The sequence below is a fragment of the Pavona decussata genome, unplaced genomic scaffold (assembly GCF_977016875.1).
Source record: "Pavona decussata unplaced genomic scaffold, jaPavDecu1.1 SCAFFOLD_55, whole genome shotgun sequence".
Lineage (NCBI taxonomy): Eukaryota > Metazoa > Cnidaria > Anthozoa > Scleractinia > Agariciidae > Pavona > Pavona decussata.
In genome coordinates this window covers 290899-309195 of record NW_028145477.1, presented here as the reverse complement: position 1 = coordinate 309195, position 18297 = coordinate 290899, and the positions used below count along the sequence as shown (strand labels likewise).

Below are 18297 nucleotides of genomic sequence, written 5' to 3'. Positions count from 1 at the left end.
AAATTTGATTTATCATTGTAACCTACGTATTATCTGAGCAATGACAAGAGATTGCCATGGAAGGTGTTACTCATCGTGGTTTGAAATCATAACTGGGAGTAATCGTTTGTCAGACGATCAACACTTATGCCACATAATAGTGCAGCAAACTAGTAATTATAACTATTATGACAAAAGGATGTTGTTTCTTTTGTTAAGCGGTTTTTCGTAACCAATAATCGATGGTTATTTCACTATGTTTTGGCTACGAAAGACCTGATCACTTGAGAAAAGTCAGATGCGTAGAGACCCATTAGGTTGGCTTCTCGACTGATAAACAACGATAATGAGTTTCTCAAGACAGAGAGGTAAGCAACTTTTTTGATGAGGAAATAACTATTTTAACTCAGTTGCAAGAACTAGTCGGTCAAGTTCGCCTATGATCGTTGCTTACACAACTGCTAACAGAAGCAGACAGGCTACACCACATTAACCCAGACGAACCAATTCAAGCACTGAAGCGTAAGCACAAACTTAAAAAGGTTTTGATTCTCCGGTTCCCAGCACAAGTACAATCGATGATCGTGGAGCAGTGGATGAACTGACAGTAATCTTGATATTAAGCTTCTTTCGCCGGTTATTTTGGACAAAAAGAGTAAGCGTTATTTGCCATTTCCTGTTAACACAAACCTATACAATCAATCGTGATTTACATAATCAGGGCATACTTTCATACTTCTGTCTACGGCCCCCAGTTAATAACACTATGTATGTGGTATCCAAAGGGAACATAGTAAGCAGCAAGAAAATCAGAAGCATTTGATGACGTTTCATTCCTGTTTGTCAGTGTCAGATTGATAGCAAAACGGGTTTTCAGAAAACGTCATCGAAGGTTGTTTTTTTTCCTTACTATTTTGCTTGACACTTGATTGATTATATATCGTCTGATGGTTATCGATAAGCGATTTAATCAGCTTGGAGGGAACACGCTGCAGGCTGAACTTGTGCTTTCATTGAATTCGTTTTTCAGGATGGAAAAAATAATAATAAAAATAAAACGGGAAAAGGATTAAATAACTGTGCAAGTGTTCACGATGTGTTTTGTGCCTTTATACTGGTGTCAAGGTTACACTTAAAGCCTATGGCCTCCGCATCAATGAGTATCATTTGTGCTGAAATTAATAGAAAAATGAAAATAAAATTCATTAATTAATATAACGTACACCACAGAACAAACAGACAAATGTTTTGGTTTAGTTCCAAAGCAATCTCTTATGACAAAGAAAACTTATTGTTTTCGGATATGACTCAGAAAGATTACTTCATGGTTGATCAATCGATCGTGCACTTTTGTTAGTTACCAGTGCAACACTTGGCCAGTAGCTTATCATAAAGAATGAACAAGTCTACTCTCATTACTCGGGCTGTGAGGCGGCACGAGTTAAGGTTTCGGTAGCATTATCAAATTCTTTTTTATATTTTTGGTCGCGATGGGCCGAGAGATAAGACTTCAGGCCACGAGTTATTGTCCTCGGTCTCGTTTTGTGTACTCGGGTGGCACGAGTTAAGTTTTCGGTGGCGTGCTCCAAATGTATTGAAATTCCAGTCATTTCCTTAGAATTACAACCTCGTTAGTCCGACCAGCCCGTTATTACGACCGCATTTTCGCGGCCCGAAGGTGGTCGTATTAACGGGGTTCCACTGTACAAGTTTAGACTATGATACAAAAAACTCGCATCTCTATCTGAGATCCTGATACAGTCGGTTGCTCAATTAGCCTGTTGCTAACCTCAACTCAAGTAACTATAGGCTTGGATTAAAGAACTCCTAATCTCAGTTGATAAAAGAACTTGCACGACGAAAGGAAATTCATTTAATAAACGGTTTGATTTTCCTTGATGAAAAAAAAGTGTTCCTAAGTGTCACATGACTTTCCTTGGCTGATGATGTCACATAACTAGTTTTTGAAAATGGGGAACATTTATCCTCCAAAATTTTGAAAAATTTTGCATTAAAATGTTTAGTTCAAGTGTGCCTATGTATCTCCGCTTTTTGAGATAGTACCTCTCATTTACCTTTTAAGAAAGTTCGACATTTATCATGCCACGTGACCTATTTTAATTTATTTACCGTTACTATTAGCACTTAGACATCAAAATTATTAAAAGGGGGAATGATAAAGGCCTTTCCAGGTGTCATCGAAAAAGTAACAAAAAAATGATGTTAGCTTTCTGTACCCCATTTTAATTATAAATGCTGTAAGTCGTTTTCAGGTCCAGTGACTAAAACTTAATAAAACAAAACACGTAGGATCAGTAAGGACACCAATAACAAAATGATTCCCAATTTTAAGAAGATTGGACAACTACTTCCCCTCCAAACAAAAAAATGCCAAATTATTAAGTGGGTCAGGCTTTAATATGCTTGAGAATACGTACAGAGATAGAGTATATTCTATTGCAGGAGTCAATCTAATAAAACCACGTTTTCACTTGTAATACTTGTAATCTACAACCTTGAGCTCCTGGTTATGCATCTCGTAGGTCGTGAGCTAGACCTTGCTTGGAGCCGATCTAGAATGGAGCAGCAGGGCGCCTCCTTCCCTCCACTAACCTGGGTGGACACCTTGGGCAAGTGTTAGCACACCCTTAACCTCCCATGACCACGGATACGGTCCCACTGCCTTGTGGTGGCTAGGGATGGCCAAAGGCTAAGGGAGTAAACCCCGACAGAAAAACCGGAGTGGAGCCCCATAAGGCAGTCTGATGGTATATCGGTAACTGGCAACTCCTGCAGTCGACCTGGTCCCGAACATACTGGCTACGCCTTTCCTTCGCACTCTACCAGCAAGACCGAGAGGGGGATTCTGGGACATGGGCAAACCAGTCTCTCCATATGTTGGGTTTGCACAAATAATTCGACGCGGTTGGGTTGTTAACACTCTATTCTCATGTATCTCTGCATTTACTTGTTTACAGCATCATGGCGAGCGATTTCACAACATTGTCACTACCGGTGAAAACTAAAGAAAATAAAGGACAATACAAAATAAACTTAAAGAAAAGGCGAAAGACAAACTAAAGGTGCAAAGAAACTTACATTTTGTGCGGATTTAAACGACGACTTGCTTATAAACTGCGAAGATTCTCAACACACATTCAAGCACGTGCTTCGCTGAAAACTCACTAAGATCACATGATCAAAATACTCGCTACTTTATGTTACGGTCACGAAATGTGAAATAAAAATAAAACGTAAACAAAGTCAAGTCCAAGTTTGTTCATTTTGAAACTAAACATTCCGCCCGCCTTGGGACGATCCGACTTAGGACGCCCAACGTCTCTAGTTCACAGTTAAAGCTTTAGCACTATCAAGGTCATTTTCCAGAAGGCACAGCTTCTGGATCGGCCGAATATAGACAGAGTCTTTAGTCTTGACCTTAACCGTCCTCACCATCCCGTCAGAGCCAGGGTAGACCTCCAGAACTCGGCCCAGACTCCAATACCCTCTAGGTGCACTGTCATCCATCAACAAAACCAGGGCGTTTGGCTTCAGGTTAGGTAGGGCTCTGTGCCATTTCCCTCGAACTTGCAGTGTCGGCAAATATTCGCGCAACCACCTCTTCCAAAACAGGTCGGCAAGGAATTGAACTTGCTTCCATTTCCTTCTGTACTGGTCCGCCGGTTGAAACACACCTGGAGGAAGGCAGATTGTTTTCCTTTGCATCACGAAGTGCGCAGGCGTGAGTGGCTGGAGGTCATTCGGGTCATCAGAATTAGCTGTCAGAGCCCGACCATTTAGTACCCGCTCAACTTCCGTCAGAAGGGTTTGGAGGACCGGCTCAGAGACCATTTGGGTTCCAAGGATTGCCTTCAGGACAGTCTTAGCACTGCGCACAAGACGTTCCCAAATTCCTGACATGCTAGAGGCAGTTGGCGGCTGGAAAATCCACTTGCATCCACGCTGAAGTAGCTCACGGTCAATTTTCTGCTGATCCCACTGCTTGATCTCTTCTCTCAGTTCTCGTTCCGCTCCTACAAAGTTGGATCCTCTATCACATCTTAATTCTGAAACCTCTCCACGGCGATTGATGAATCTCCTTAGGCACATTATGAAGTCATCTGTGTTCATTGACTGGACTAATTCGAGGTGAACAGCACGAGTATTCAAACATGTGAACAGACAACACCAGCGCTTTGCTGTACCTCTGCCATGCTTCACTTGGAGGGGACCAAACAGATCCATTCCTGAGTACGAGAACGGAGGCTGGTAAGCCATCATGCGGCTTCTTGGAAGGGGTGCCATTTGCTGAACTATTTGTCTGGCATTCAACCTTTTACAACGAAGGCATCGCCCAAGGATGGAACGAACAAGAACTCTAATCTGAGGGATCCACAGCTTCTCACGCACCCTTGATATGAGGTGCTCGCGCCCCAAGTGGCCAATTGACTCATGAACATGGCGAACAATCACTGCTGTTATGGGATGGTCTCTCGGTAGAATTGCTTGGTTCCTAGCAGCATCAGCGACGGGTGGATTTACTATGCGGCCTTTAACTCTCAGAACGCCATGGTCATCAAGCATTGGGTCCAGGGCAACTATACTGCTGGACGGCCTCACTGCACCTTTGGCCTTTAGGTCTTTAATTTCTTGAGGATAGGCAGAAAGTTGAACGATTCTCGTGATGGCTATAGTAGCTGCATCATAATCTTCAAGGGTCAGGTGGCCTCTCTGGGTAGTCTTTCGATTGCGAAGAAAATGGACGAAGCGGATAAGCCAAGCAACCCGACGTCTTAGCCGGTTCCAATCAGAACAACTGTTCAATATGCGATCCATGACATCTTTGGCCGTTACGCTCAGCGGGCTCAATGCAGAGGAGTCTGTCTGTTGAGCGACAGAATGGATGCTTACATCAACATGATTGGCGTGCGCTTCTTTCTTCAATTCTAAAGCTTCGTCCGGGACTTCCTTACAGTCTGCAGTGGGCCAGAGGGATTCTGGCTGCCAGAGAAATTCTGGTCCTCGTAACCAGCGTTGGTTAAATTTCAGATCTGAAGGGTTCAAGCCACGGGAGACATCATCAGCTGGGTTTAAGGCACCTGGTACATGATTCCAGTCATTAGGATGTGAGTTTTCTCTAATCTCTTCCACACGATTGGCGACATAGGTTTGGAATCGGCGCTTCTCATTCTTCAGGTAGTGAAGCACTATTTCGCTATCTGTCCAGTACTTAGTTTGCTGTATGGGCAGATCGAGCTCTTCTCTCAACATCTTGTTTAGGCGCGTGGCAAGGACAGCTGCTTGCAATTCAAGCCTTGGGATGCTAGTGAACTTGATGGGAGCATTTCTTGCCTTTCCCATGACAAACGAGCAATGGATGGAGTCATCTGGATCTACAATCCTCAGGTATGCTGATGCGCCATATCCAACTTCGGAGGCATCTGAGAAGACATGTAACTGAAGTCTGCATTTCTTCGGGTCCACTCCAGGAGGGAAGTAGTAGCGTGGGATACGGAGCTCGGACAAGGAGGGCAGCTGTGTGGTCCAAGATCTCCATCTCTTTAAGAAGTGTTCTTCCAATGGCTGGTCCCAGTCTAGCTTTGCCTTCCATATGTCCTGTATAAGAGCTCTTGCTGTGAGTGCTACGGGCGCAGCAAATCCGAGTGGGTCGTACAATGAACAGACAGCAGACAGGATTCCACGCTTTGTCTCAGGACGGTTCAGGTTCTTGATCTCGAACCCCAGTTCATCAGTCTCGACAAACCAACGAACACCCAGTGCCCTCTCCACCGGCAATTCATCTAGCCTTAGGTCCAGGTTTGGTGTAGCTCTTCTTTGGACAGGAATCGAGGACAAAACTTCTTTGCTGTTGGACATGAACTTCGTTAGGCGAAAACCACCATGATCTAACATTTCGGCGAGGTCTGTTGCCATTCTGGTTGCTAAGGTGTTGCTGCTAAATGACGGTAGCGCGTCGTCAACATAGAAGTTCTTCTCAACAACTGCTGCAACTTCTGGACTGAATTTCTTTGAGTTATCAGTGGCAGTTCTCCTCAGGACAGAGTTGGCAACACATGGGGATGAAGTGGCCCCGAAGATGTGTACCTCCATAACATAAACGTCTGGATGCTGACTGTAGTCGTTAGTCCACCATAGGAAACGCAGAGCATCTTGATCTTCTTTGCGGACGCGCACCTGATGGAACATTGCCTCCACATCGGCAGCTAGGCCAACCTTCCCTTGGCGAAAACGTAGCAGTACTCCAACGAGGCTATTGGTCACGTCTGGGCCTTGGAGAAGACTTTTGTTAAGTGATGTGCCTTCATACTCTGCTGCAGCATCAAAGACTATGCGAAGTTTCCCAGGTTTGTTCGGGTTCATCACTGGATGATGGGGTAAGTACCAGGTGTGTGAGATCTCTTTAGCTGCTTCTTCAGGGGTAAGCTTGCGGGCATATCCCTTTGATATGTACTCAGTCATAACTGCTCTGTACTTTGCAGCCATTTCCTCATTTCCTGGTTTTGTTAGCCGGCGCCTTAGCAGTTCGACTCGTTTTTCAGCCAGAGTACGGTTGTTTGGTAGTTGCGGCTGATCTTCTTTCCACAAGAGACCGACTTCATAATGGCCATCTACGATTCTTGTTGTGTCCTCAAGAATTTTTAAGGCTCGCTTGTCCTCGATTGACAGTGGCTTATCATCTGACTTTGAGGCTCCGTAATCCTCAATTTTCCAGAAGCGTTCCATCTGATCTTCCATGCCCACCGAAAGGAAGTTGACTGATGTTTTCCCTTTGTCGCCGCAAGTTAAAGGCCCTGCAATACTCCAGCCAAGCGGAAACCGGTAACCAAAAGGACCGTTGTTGTCTGGTGGGACCCTGACTTCATCTTGCAAATGGGCAGCAGGTACATTGCTTCCTATGATTATGGATACTCGCTTAATGTCAACTTCTGGGAATGTCAGGTCTTGCAGGTGTGGATACTTCGAAACGTCAACAGAATCCGGTAAAATCTGCCCTGACTGATTGAGATCTGGGAGTACGTAGGCTTCATTGACTTCAATACATCTACCGCACCCATCCACGGGACCGAGGGTGAACGACACCCGTTCACTTTCTATTGATTCCTCACTTCTCCTGATAGTCTTGATGCCAATTCGTTGCAAAGTTCCTTCCAGATTAAGCTGATCCGCAAGCTGACGATCAATAAGAGTGTCAGTGCAGCCATTATCTAGAAACCCGTACGTGGAGAGGGAATTGCCATCCTCAGCCGTGATAGTCACAGGAACCACATTTAACAGGACTCGACCTTGCGGGGCAAAAACCTCTCTCGAGCTCACTGAGGCCTGATGGATGTTGGTGGTTTGTGGTGCTGCACCAGATCCCATGCTTTGTTGCTGTGGAGGTACCGTAGCAGAACGGGAATTTGCTTGGTTGTGATTACTGCTTACGCCATTATTGGTTCTCGGCCGGAAACGACGTCCATTGCTGTTTTCCTTGTGTAAAAGTGTCAGATGATGCCCAGGACACTTGGAGCAGGCTGGGGGATCCGGACAAGTAGTGCCACTATGGGTTGGGTTGTGACAACCACAGTTAAAGCAGAACCCGTAGGAGGCTGCATACTGTCGCCTTACTGCTACACGATCGCACTGCTTAATGATTGGGCAATCCTGCAGACGATGGGGTGTGGATTTGCAGATTGAGCATTTGATGTGATTTCCTGTCTCTGGGGGCCTTTCAGATTTAGCAGGTGGTACTGTGGAGTCCCTGGGAGGTTCTGGTGGCCTTCCAATTTTAGTTGATGAAATAGTAGAGTCCCTGGGAGGTGGTGGTTTCTTAATCCTGGATGAATTCCGGGTATCCTTGTCTTCACTATTCTCCCTCCTTTGCCTCTGTGGCCCAAAGATTGGGTCGTTTCTTATCGACGCTTGTCTCATAACAAATTTCGCGATATCCTGTAAGCGAGCGGACCTGCCACGATTTACGATCTCATAATTTTCAGTTTGCCACTTTGCAACAAGGTCGTTCGGAAGTCTGCTTACAATTCTCCTCAGGTTGGTAGCCACACTAGCCTCATGCTCAACATCACCTTTCAGGATCTTTGTCGCTGTATTCAGCTTCTCAGCAAAGTTCAGTAAACTCACATTGTCCCCTGGGGCAAGCTTGGGACCAGATACCAAACCGTCAATGCAGGCTTGTGAAACTTGGATGGGTTTACCGAAACGATCCTCTAGAGTCTTTATGAGGTCTTTGTAGGAGCAGCCTCTGTTTCGTTCGATGACTTCCAGAGCTTCACCTTTCAGAAACTTTGGCAGGTACTCGATTCGCTGCGCGTCGGTTAGAAGTTCACTCTCAAGATGAGTGCGGGTCTGCTCTCGAAAGAAAGGGAAGTCGGCTGGATTCCCATTAAACTGTGTAGGCGTAATGCCATTTAGCAGTTGAACCTTCCACATGGCTGCAACGTGGTCCTTTGGGGTGGTCTCCTCTCTTCTGGTGTCTGGATCAGGCTTTGTCCTGGACTGAAATAAACCTTGAGGCGAGTGTTGTATGGGTGTATGGTTGGAGACATGCGGCACCTCCCTTTTAGACTCTTCTACAGTGGAGTAACTGGGCAAATGAACCGACTTGGAGGATGTTGGTATTTTATCAGAGGGGGTAGAGTGATCTACAGGTGAGATGCCCAAGGTTTTCTCGGTCTTACGTGGGGTTGACTTTGGAAGCTCTTGCCTTTCTGACTCGGAACCTTTGGGTGGACCTTCGCAGCTGTTGAGGTGTGTTTTCTCAATTTCGTCGACGGTCTCAAGCTGACCAGTGTCTTCATCATAGTCCCTTTCGATCTTCCAGTCCAGTTCGGCTAAAGCAGCCTCGTCCTCCAATCGCCTCAATTCCATTCGTGCCTTTTGCCTGGCCAGCTCAGCATCCTCTTCAGCTCTTCGTTTTGCTAGCTCCACTTTCTTCTTGGCCAGAAGCGCGGCTCTTAGCTTCTCTTTCTTACGAGATGATGCCTTAGAGGACACAGAGCTGCCTTGTGACTTCTCACTTTTGACAGAAATTTCATCGTCATGTTTGGGGGCTTCGTGATCCGTTCGCATTCGCTCTTCTTGCTCAAATAAGCTTATAACTGTCTCCTTTAGGGATCTGAACCTTTCCTCGACCTCTTGTAGACGTTTCCTCTGATTTATGCACGGAAGATACCTTGAATGAATTTCCTCAAAAGATTTCCAAGCACGAGTGACACTTTCTACCATTCGACCAGCAGATAGGACGTCCCAATTAGTGTAGAGACATGTACGTAATTGCTGAGTTTCAGTTGCAACATAGTCAGCGATTTTGTTCCAAGAAGATGCTAGTCTGTGCTGTTCACTTATTTCTCGCTGACGGATGACTTCACTAAAATCTATTTGAGTATTTGGAAGGGGATTTTGACGTAGTGAGTAACCAAAGGCTCCTCGAGCTAGCGGGGGCCTTAAGACCTCAGGAGGTAATGCAAAGGCAGCGGCCCCGATGTCAACAGGAAAATCTTCATTTGTGTTAGCCATTAGGTTTGTTCCAAGGCCCATTAAATTAATTTCCCCACCTGATTCAATCCGGCCAGTTCCTCGATCCTCAGTCCCGCGGTCCGGTCCACTAGTCTTCGACTCTCCAATGCCACCACTCGAGGGTTCCATTACTTCTCGCAAAAGCCGAGCAAAACGGCAATGTCCTTCAAATCGTCGCCTTGCTAACCAAAAATTTTTCACAGTGTTGGGTTTGCACAAATAATTCGACGCGGTTGGGTTGTTAACACTCTATTCTCATGTATCTCTGCATTTACTTGTTTACAGCATCATGGCGAGCGATTTCACAACATTGTCACTACCGGTGAAAACTAAAGAAAATAAAGGACAATACAAAATAAACTTAAAGAAAAGGCGAAAGACAAACTAAAGGTGCAAAGACACTTACATTTTGTGCGGATTTAAACGACGACTTGCTTATAAACTGCGAAGATTCTCAACACACATTCAAGCACGTGCTTCGCTGAAAACTCACTAAGATCACATGATCAGAATACTCGCTACTTTATGTTACGGTCACGAAATGTGAAATAAAAATAAAACGTAAACAAAGTCAAGTCCAAGTTTGTTCATTTTGAAACTAAACACCATACACATCGAACAGGCTAGCGCCTGGAGAGCCAACTTCAGCATGTCGCACGGCTCTGCTCAGAACGGAATCAAACCGGGGAGTGGTAGTTACCGGTTTCTAAGTCATGGATTGATTGGCATAGAGCCAGACGCCAGGGGTCACTCTGGACAGTGGGAGGGGCTGTTTAACCCTTCTGGATAGCTATCTCCTTCTAAAACTGGGCAGCCCCCAGTCAATAAGGTGCTTTCCCGCCGCCTTCCACCTATCTTGCTGGGGTGAGCAGGACTTAAGCTTGGAAACAGACTGACAAGTGGACTGCGACACTATCACCTAATAATTAAGGATCTACTTGAAGAAGCTCTTACCCTTGGAAGCTGGAATGTTCGAACGATGCTGACTGGCCTGACCAAGAATATACGCGACACTGATTGACTACGCAAGACAGCTGTCACCAGCAGAGAGTTGGATAGGCTCAACGTCGACATCGCCGCTTTACAGGAATCCCTCCTAGCTGGTTCGGGAAGCCTTAAGAAAAAGGAGTACACATTCTTCTGACATGGCAAAACCAAAGACGAACCTAGAGAGTATGGAGTCGGTTTTGCTGTCAGCAACAAGCTGACTCAGATGGTGGAGCCAGTTTCAACAAAGTCAGAGGGTCTCATGCACACTGATTCAGGCACCACCAACTTGCTTTCTGTCTATGCTCCAATCTTGACTTCTAGCTCTGACGCTAAGGATGCCTTCTACAGCCAACTCGATGAAGCTATCAAGCATATTCCGAAGAACGAAGCACTGATTTTTCTTGGTGACTTCAATGCAAAAGTGGGCAATGACCGAGCCTCTCGGCCCAATTGCCTAGGTCATTTTGGTACTGGCAAATACAACGATAATGGGCAACGTCTGCTGGAGTTCTGTACTTACCATCATCTTTGCATTAGGAACATATTCTTTGCCACAAAGATGTCACATAGCTTCTCGTAGATGCACTCCAGATCCAAAAGCTGGCATCAGTTCAGACCTCATCATCTCACGACGGGAGCATCTCAACAGCATTCGCATAACGAGAGCATACCAAGGTGTTGATTGCGACATTGTTCACTCCCTTGTCTGCATAAAGATACAGATGCGCCCAAAGAAATTTCATCATGTTAAGCAACCTGCCAAAAATCGCATCAATACTACTGCCACTGCCATCCCTGAAAAAGTCTCACTATTCAAGGGCATCCTGAGCACCAAACTCGAGGACTGCCAAGAGCTCGATACAGATGATCACTGGCAACACATCAGGAACGCGACACATGCTGCAGCACTGCAGACTTTCGGTAAGAAGGAACCCAAAAGCCAAGATTGGTTCAACGCAAACATCGCGATCCTTTAACCTTTAATTAAAGAAAAAAGGGATGCCCTGCAGAACTACCAGCATACCCGTTCAAAACGTTACCCGGAAGCACTCCGCCAGGCCAGAAGCCGTGCAGAAGAAGAATGTAAGAACTGTGCCAACAACTACTGGATGAGTCTCTGTGCTGAGATCCAGTCAGTCGCTGACGCTGGAAATATCGGGAGCTTGTTTGAGGGCATCAAGAAGGCAATTGGAGCTACACAGTCAAAGTGCGCTCCACTGAAGACATCAACCGGGGAGACCATTATTGACAAGTCGAAACTGATGTTGTACTGGGCGGAGCACTACAGTGAGCTCTATGGTGGTACGAACTTTGTCTCACCCTGTACCCTAGAGGCTTCCTACATTTCTTGAGTTAGATGACGTTCACTCCAAAGAAGAACTCTCAAGGGAAATCTTGGAGATATCATATGGCAAGGCCCCAGGACAGGATGGCATCCCGGATGAAGTATTCAAATGTTGTGGAAGCGAGCTGCTTGATGCTCTCCATCAGCTGCTCTGCAGGTGCTGGGAGGAGGGATCAGTCCCACAGGAGAGGAGAGACTCCACCATCATAACCCGGTTCAAGTACAATGGTGACCGCAACGACCGCAATAACTATCGTGGCATCTCACTACTATGCATTGCTGGAAAAATGTTTGCCCGAGTAGCACTACACCGCCTACAACAACTCGCTGAGAGGGTGTCCCCTGAATCCCAATGTGGTTTCTGCTCCAAGCGCTCGACAGTGGGTATGGTCTCCCTGAGGCAACTCCAGGAGAAGTGCCGAGAGCAACAACAGCCCCTTTTCATCGCATTTATCAGTCTAACAAAGGCCTTTGACTTGGTCAGTAGAGATGGGCTTTTTAAGATCCTGCCATTAATGGGCTGCCCTCCAAAACTCCTGAGCTTCATCAAGTCATTTCATGATGGGACACGGGGCACTGTGCAATATGATGGAAGCATGTCAGAGGCATTCGGCATAAACAGTGGCGTGAAACAAGGCTGTGTACTGACTCCAACACTCTTTAACATCTTCTTGTCCGTCCTCCTGAAACACGCGTTCAGGTCAGCTAGTTCAGCTGATAAAGGCATCCTGTTACGCACTCGATGTGACGGGAAACTCTTCCACCCTACACGCCTTCTAGCAAAGACCAAAGTTCGCAAATTAATGCTGCGCGACTTTCTCTTCGCTGATGATGTTACCCTTCACGCACACAGTGAAGAAAAGCTCTAGAACCTTCTCGACCGGTTCTCTAATGCGTGCGAGGATTTCAGCCTCAGGATTAGCCTTAAGAAGACAAACGTCATGCGCCAAGGCTCCGAAGATACGCCTGCGCTAACCATCAAAGATTACACCCTGGATGTTGTCTCGTAGTTTAACTATCTTGGCTCTACCACCTCTGGCAATGTCTCTCTCGATGTGGAGCTCGGAAAAAGAATTGGAAAGGCTGCAACCAACATGTCCAAGCTTTCCGCTCGAGTGTGGGAGAACAATGAACTCACTATACACACTAAAATTCTGTGTATCGTGCCTGCATTGTGAACCCCTTACTTTAAGGCAGCGAGTCCTAGACCACTTATGCTGGGCAAGAGAAGTGCTTGCACATCTTTCATATGAGATGCTTTCCCCGCATCCTGTCTATTTCGTGGACTGATAAGGTCTCCAACAGTGCCGTACGTGAAAGAGCAGGTATTCTCTCGATGTACACCCTCCTCAGACAGCGTAGACTGAGGTGGTTGGGCCATGTTCGCCGAATGGAAGCTGGAACTTGGTTGGAGTCCTGTTGTCAGACCTAAGCTACGCTTCAGGGATGTTTGCAAGAGAGACATACTTGAGACTGGTCTGACAACCGACAACTTGGAACCACTTGCTACAGATCGAGGCAAATAGAAGACCATGTGTAGTCAGACATTCTGAGCAGGGGAAACAAAGCTGAAAGCCAAAGCCGACGCAAAGCCAGCAATGAGAAAGGCTGCTGCAAAGGCAGCAGCATCAGGCTATATCTGTGAGATGCTGGCCGTGTCTGCCGTTCACGAATTGGATTGAATAGTTGCCGATGAAAATGTTCGTAAACGTGCTAAGTCATGGACAACAGTCCGACGACTGCCTACTAGGTCGTTTGGTGTAAAGACGGGCATAATACAGATTATGCGTCTAGACGAAAAAGTGTCCTATACACCAGACAAACAACCCGTCTTGTACCCTTCCTTATACATGTACCAGACCAAAGCATGATACATAATCAGGCGCATCGTTCAAGTTCTTTCAAAACAGGTTATGTATCTCTAATATAAAACCCACCAATCCACATTCCCCGGGTTCCCGATAAAGTTTCAAAGGATGGGGGAGGGGGGGATGCCTCCCTTTTGTGCCATTCCTTAACCTAGCTACTACATACCAAGTGCACATTTTATTGGAATGTAATAGTTAACACGTTCACTTTCACTTAGCTTTTGTTTTATGAAATGTTCGAGAGCTTATGAAATTGATACCTACAATTTTCCCTTTACCATACAAATGCATTTTAAACTTAGCTTTTAATGGAAAGAAGCGTCGATAAATCAATTAATCATCAATTAATCAAATCTCTAAGTAGATACTTTATAATTGCCCTTGGAAAGAGAGGAGGAGTCCCCCCTTCTGGGGGCCAGTTGCCATCGATCCAGAGATATCCTATGATACTGTAGAAAAGATAAAATCCAATGGCCACCTCCTAGGAGTCAAGTCTTTTTCATCCTGTCTGGGTGTACGACACCAAGTCACTAGAGGGCACTAATGAAACTATCAAAAAAGCTCATTAAGCAAGCATTTTATTTAAACACTTGACAATTTTTCTTAATACTTTTTATACAAAAGTAAATAACAGAAAAATGCAAGTAAATGTTTGCACTCATGGATGAAATGAAACAAGAGAACATGACAACATGTTCTTCTGAAAATTATATTTAACGCAAAACATTTATTTGTTGGGGAAACTCTGTGAGTATATGACCTCTTCGACGAGTCTGAAAAATTGATTTTTGTAGATTTCCGATTTCAATATTAAAGGCTCACAACAAAACAACTACAACACAAATCGTTTCGATTACAACTCCCTTTGTAAGATACCAAGTTTTTTCATAACATTTTACGAGATATCGCTTTAACCACTCACTTTTAACTCAGCTTTGACTTATTATGTCAAACGTGGTAAATTTAATAAACGTTCAAGGCAGGCTTTAAGTCTTGCCAAGTGTTTTTTTTACTTGTGCAAAGGTACCTTTCACACGTCCCAAAGGTATAACACCATTGATGTAAAAGTTGATGTAAAATGCTATTATCAAGATATGTCAAAGGTAGTCAGAGGTTTTTGTTTTGCGCAGCTTTGTTACACCTTTCTGATGCGAATCAAAGGTGATCATTTAGTGCAAGCGCCCCGTTTATTGGGGTAATTTATATTAATATAACTTTATTGCCTCAAAAAGTTACAGGTTTTAGTCATGACTTGTAGCATGTTCTCTTTCAATTGAAATTTTTATTCCCATTAGAGCGAATGGAGAAAAGGATTGTCATTCTGAGTTTGCTGATCCTGCTTTCCCGTAAGTATTTTTCTATTTTAGTTGTTTTTAAATTAGTTACAACTATTCTTCACGTTGCAAAGTAAACGAAGAAACTGAGTTTTTGTATTTTATTGATGGCTTGCATGTGACGTCACCCTTGCGGCCATGTTGGTGGACAGGAACTCTTTTTTCGTAATTTTGGAGACTGAAACAGGCTGTTCATGTTAGTATGGAACAGGTTGTAAACTTCAACCTGACCAGTTATTTCACCTGCCATTTCTTTCAGTATAGCGCGTATGCTACTAATCCCTAGAGACTCATATGGCAGTCTCAGTGTGACATAGCAGAAAACATGCCAACAATGTCGGCCTCAGGGTCCTCGCAAAATTCAAAATGGGGGGCGGCAAAGACCCTGGTACACGCAGCAGAAATGCTCCACGAATCGTGAAGTATTTTGTCACTTTAAACAGAAACAAAAATACTTTTGTCACCGCTATCAAATATAGGCCGCATATTTGATCTCGGAAGAAGTGTAGCGAAGACCAAAATCAAGTGTTTCATGTGACAAAATACTCTTCAAATCATGGAGTATTTTTATAACGTGCGGCAGATTCTTCGCCGTCCGCCATTTTGAATTTTCCCAGGGCACTGCGGACGAAGTTGAGAGGCTAGCTGTGGACCCTTAATTTGTTGACGGTACACCAGCATGGCGGCTATGAAGTAAAGTGCATTCTTCTATAGTTTATATTTAATGTTTATACTTAAATTCCCTTTACAGTTGTGATAGCCGGAGTGCAGGCTCAGACTATGCCACTTGGTAAGTAACCATTTTAAATTGTAAAGGTATATAAACGCTTTTGAGTGAACAGGATATAATTTTTCAAAGACAAACAAAATTCGCTCTTGTAATAACTGATTTTGAAAAATTTGCGAATGCTTACCTATGGCATGGCAAAATTTAAAGACAAATGTCATGTGACTACTTGTCAATGATAGATACTCGACAATTTCTTTGAAAATTTCTTTGACGATTTCTAGATATCTGCCACAGTGAAACACGTAATAAAAAGAGTTTCTTTCGCAACGATAAGTTTTACGAAATAGACGGGCGAAATTTTGGAAGCCGAGGAGAAAATGTACGCGGATTCGGGTCCATGACTGTTTCAGAAATACTGCTGACAGTGCATGAAAACTGACTTTTCGATATGGTGCTAGAGTTTTCCAATGTGGTGCAAACCCTTGCAGTGACACTTGCTACATGATGTTCTGCAGAACGATAATTTATTGCGTTGCTCAGATTAAAAACTTGGCTACCTTTGCAGCACCATGAGGTGATAGCATGTCAGTAACATTGTACTGATTAACATTGAAATAGCATTTGTTAACTCTGTAATGACCCCAGTAAATTGCCGGTACGCTTATGACTTTAACCGACTCTTTTGAAGGCAGTGGGTTGCGTGTCACTGCTAACTGCTGTAATTCCCATAGCCTCCCACGAAGTCGTTTTTAGGGAGGAGAGTACGACGCCCTTAAAAACGACTGCCTGAGAGGCTATAATTCCCAGTGCGTTATTCGGGATAGCAGTCAATTGAAAGCGAACCTGACCGGCTTTTCAGGCGCTCGTGTTGAGTGGCGAGCGAACGGAAACACTACTTTGAGAAAATAGAAAAACAAACAAACAAACAAACAGGAAAGAATTTAAAGTGAAAGAAGCTAAGTGTATCTACATTTCCATTAGTGTCTTCTGTGGCAAAGTCCTTCTCAGCTGTATTGATGTTACCATCACCTGCTGTTTCAAGCGACCAAGCGACAACTAGCTCGTCACTTGTGGCAATGAGCTCGAAAGTGAAAACCAAAGAACAAAGTAAATCCATATCCCCAACGCCAATTATGTCAAGCATCCTAGTAATGGGCGGCTTGTCATCTGTGACGGTGAGCTCCAGGGTGACAATAGATCAAAGTACATCCGCACTCGACGCCTCATCCTCAGCAGTGGTGCAGTTATCAGAAAGTGTTTTAAACAGTCGGGCGAAAAGCAGTTCTTCCTTAGTGGAAGTAAACTACAGTGTGTCAATAGATCAAAACACATCCCTGTTGGGGTCACTGACCTCTGTGTTGGGAACGTCACTCGCAGAAGTGGCATCGCCACCAATGATAACAGCATCAATGCCAAATTCAAACACGGGAATCAAAACTACCTCATCAGTAACAGGTAATAGTCTTTGGAAGTTTGGGTATAACGTATGGATAGAGCTTTTTAGTAGACGCTCATTCATCAAGATATTCGGGGCGATAAAGCATCGAGCTACGGGTTTTAAACAGGTTAGGTACAGTAAAATTTTAAGACTTGCAGAGGAAAACGAGAATTTTAAGGAAGTCAAAGTGTAAATTATCGGCGGTTATTTGTCTCAACAAGTTTTTCATATTTCTTGATCGTGTAGAAAAGACAAAAATAAAAGAAGCAACAACACCATACGTTGTAGTGAATCCACAAACTCCCTCAAAACTAAAAGCCATTCTCTACAACGTAATACATAGGACCAAAGATGCTTCATTAGGATCTCATCCACCAAGGAAATTCACAGATCTCTTAACACAAATTCAGTTGTCTTCAGTAGCTTCCATTTAAAATGTTTGTGTTAGTCAAAAAATAAAGACACCTTGCAAAGCGTAATAAACAGCTCCACTGGAAAGTATCGTACAGTAAAGGTAATACTTTAGGATTTCATCCACAGACTCGAACGTTAGAAAAGCATGATAAACAGCACCGCTGGAAAGTGCTTACAAATGGCTTTCATTTGAATGTTGAGACTTTATAATTACATTCACTGACTCATATTTAACACGCATCTTGTACAGCATAATAAACATCATCAGGAAATGTACTGCTCAGTATTTTGAAAGGAATGGTAACATTTTAGGGTTTCATTCACAGGCTCAAAGCATAGAACAACCTTGTACAAGATAATGAACAAGAGGATAAGCTAAGGATAGGCTAAGCTCTCAGTAGCTTTCATTTCACGGTCTCACTTTAGGATTTCACCCACTAGAAAAATCAGTAAAAATTAACCTGCCTTATTGTACGTGCACTGAGGTTGTGATGTGTATCTTTTTGTCTTTTAGCCCGAGCAAGCCAAGCGACATCTTTGACCACACGATCTCCATTCTCTTGGTCTTTGGCAGGTAAGAGATGAAAAAGAAAAGAGATTGGTTGTAAATTTGAAAGCTTTTTTTCAAGGAACCATCCTTTTTTACGTTTAATGATTCTTTTTTA

General features: G+C 44.2%; 2 protein-coding genes across 5 annotated transcripts in view; one reads left to right on the top strand and one right to left on the bottom strand.

Annotated features, from left to right (window-relative positions):
• The first annotated feature begins 267 nt into the window (after positions 1-267).
• The window catches only part of LOC146480107 (cubilin-like), a 127341-nt gene continuing 109311 nt past the window's right edge, over positions 268-18297 (top strand). For 2 of the 3 annotated variants that reach the window (XM_085109981.1, XM_085109979.1), the window contains exons 1-4: positions 268-347; positions 15012-15062; positions 15802-15840; positions 16762-17235. In XM_085109981.1, the coding sequence (XP_084966107.1) occupies positions 326-347; positions 15012-15062; positions 15802-15840; positions 16762-17235 (586 nt within the window). In that variant the 5' untranslated portion in view covers positions 268-325. Of the gene's footprint in view, positions 348-15011; positions 15063-15801; positions 15841-16761; positions 17236-18146; positions 18207-18297 lie in introns of all 3 variants that reach the window. The other variant, XM_085109980.1, reaches the window with a different exon arrangement.
• Positions 2906-10010, bottom strand: LOC146480109 (uncharacterized). 2 transcript variants are annotated; one of them, XR_014864774.1, is made up of 3 exons: positions 9920-10010; positions 3079-9842; positions 2906-3001 (listed from the first exon to the last, which is right to left on the bottom strand). XR_014864774.1 is itself a non-coding variant. In XM_085109970.1 (2 exons), the coding sequence occupies exon 2, from the start codon at positions 9640-9642 to the stop codon at positions 3322-3324; it is 6321 nt and encodes a 2106-aa protein (XP_084966096.1). In that variant the 5' UTR covers positions 9643-9842; positions 9920-10010; the 3' UTR covers positions 2906-3321. The 2 variants fall into 2 exon arrangements, 1 of the variants encoding a protein (XP_084966096.1); XM_085109970.1 differs by having other exon boundaries at positions 2906-9842.

Bases quoted from the DNA above. Each gene is read 5' to 3' on its own strand.
- LOC146480109 (XM_085109970.1), bottom strand. From the start codon at position 9,642: ATGGAACCCTCGAGTGGTGGCATTGGAGAGTCGAAGACTAGTGGACCG.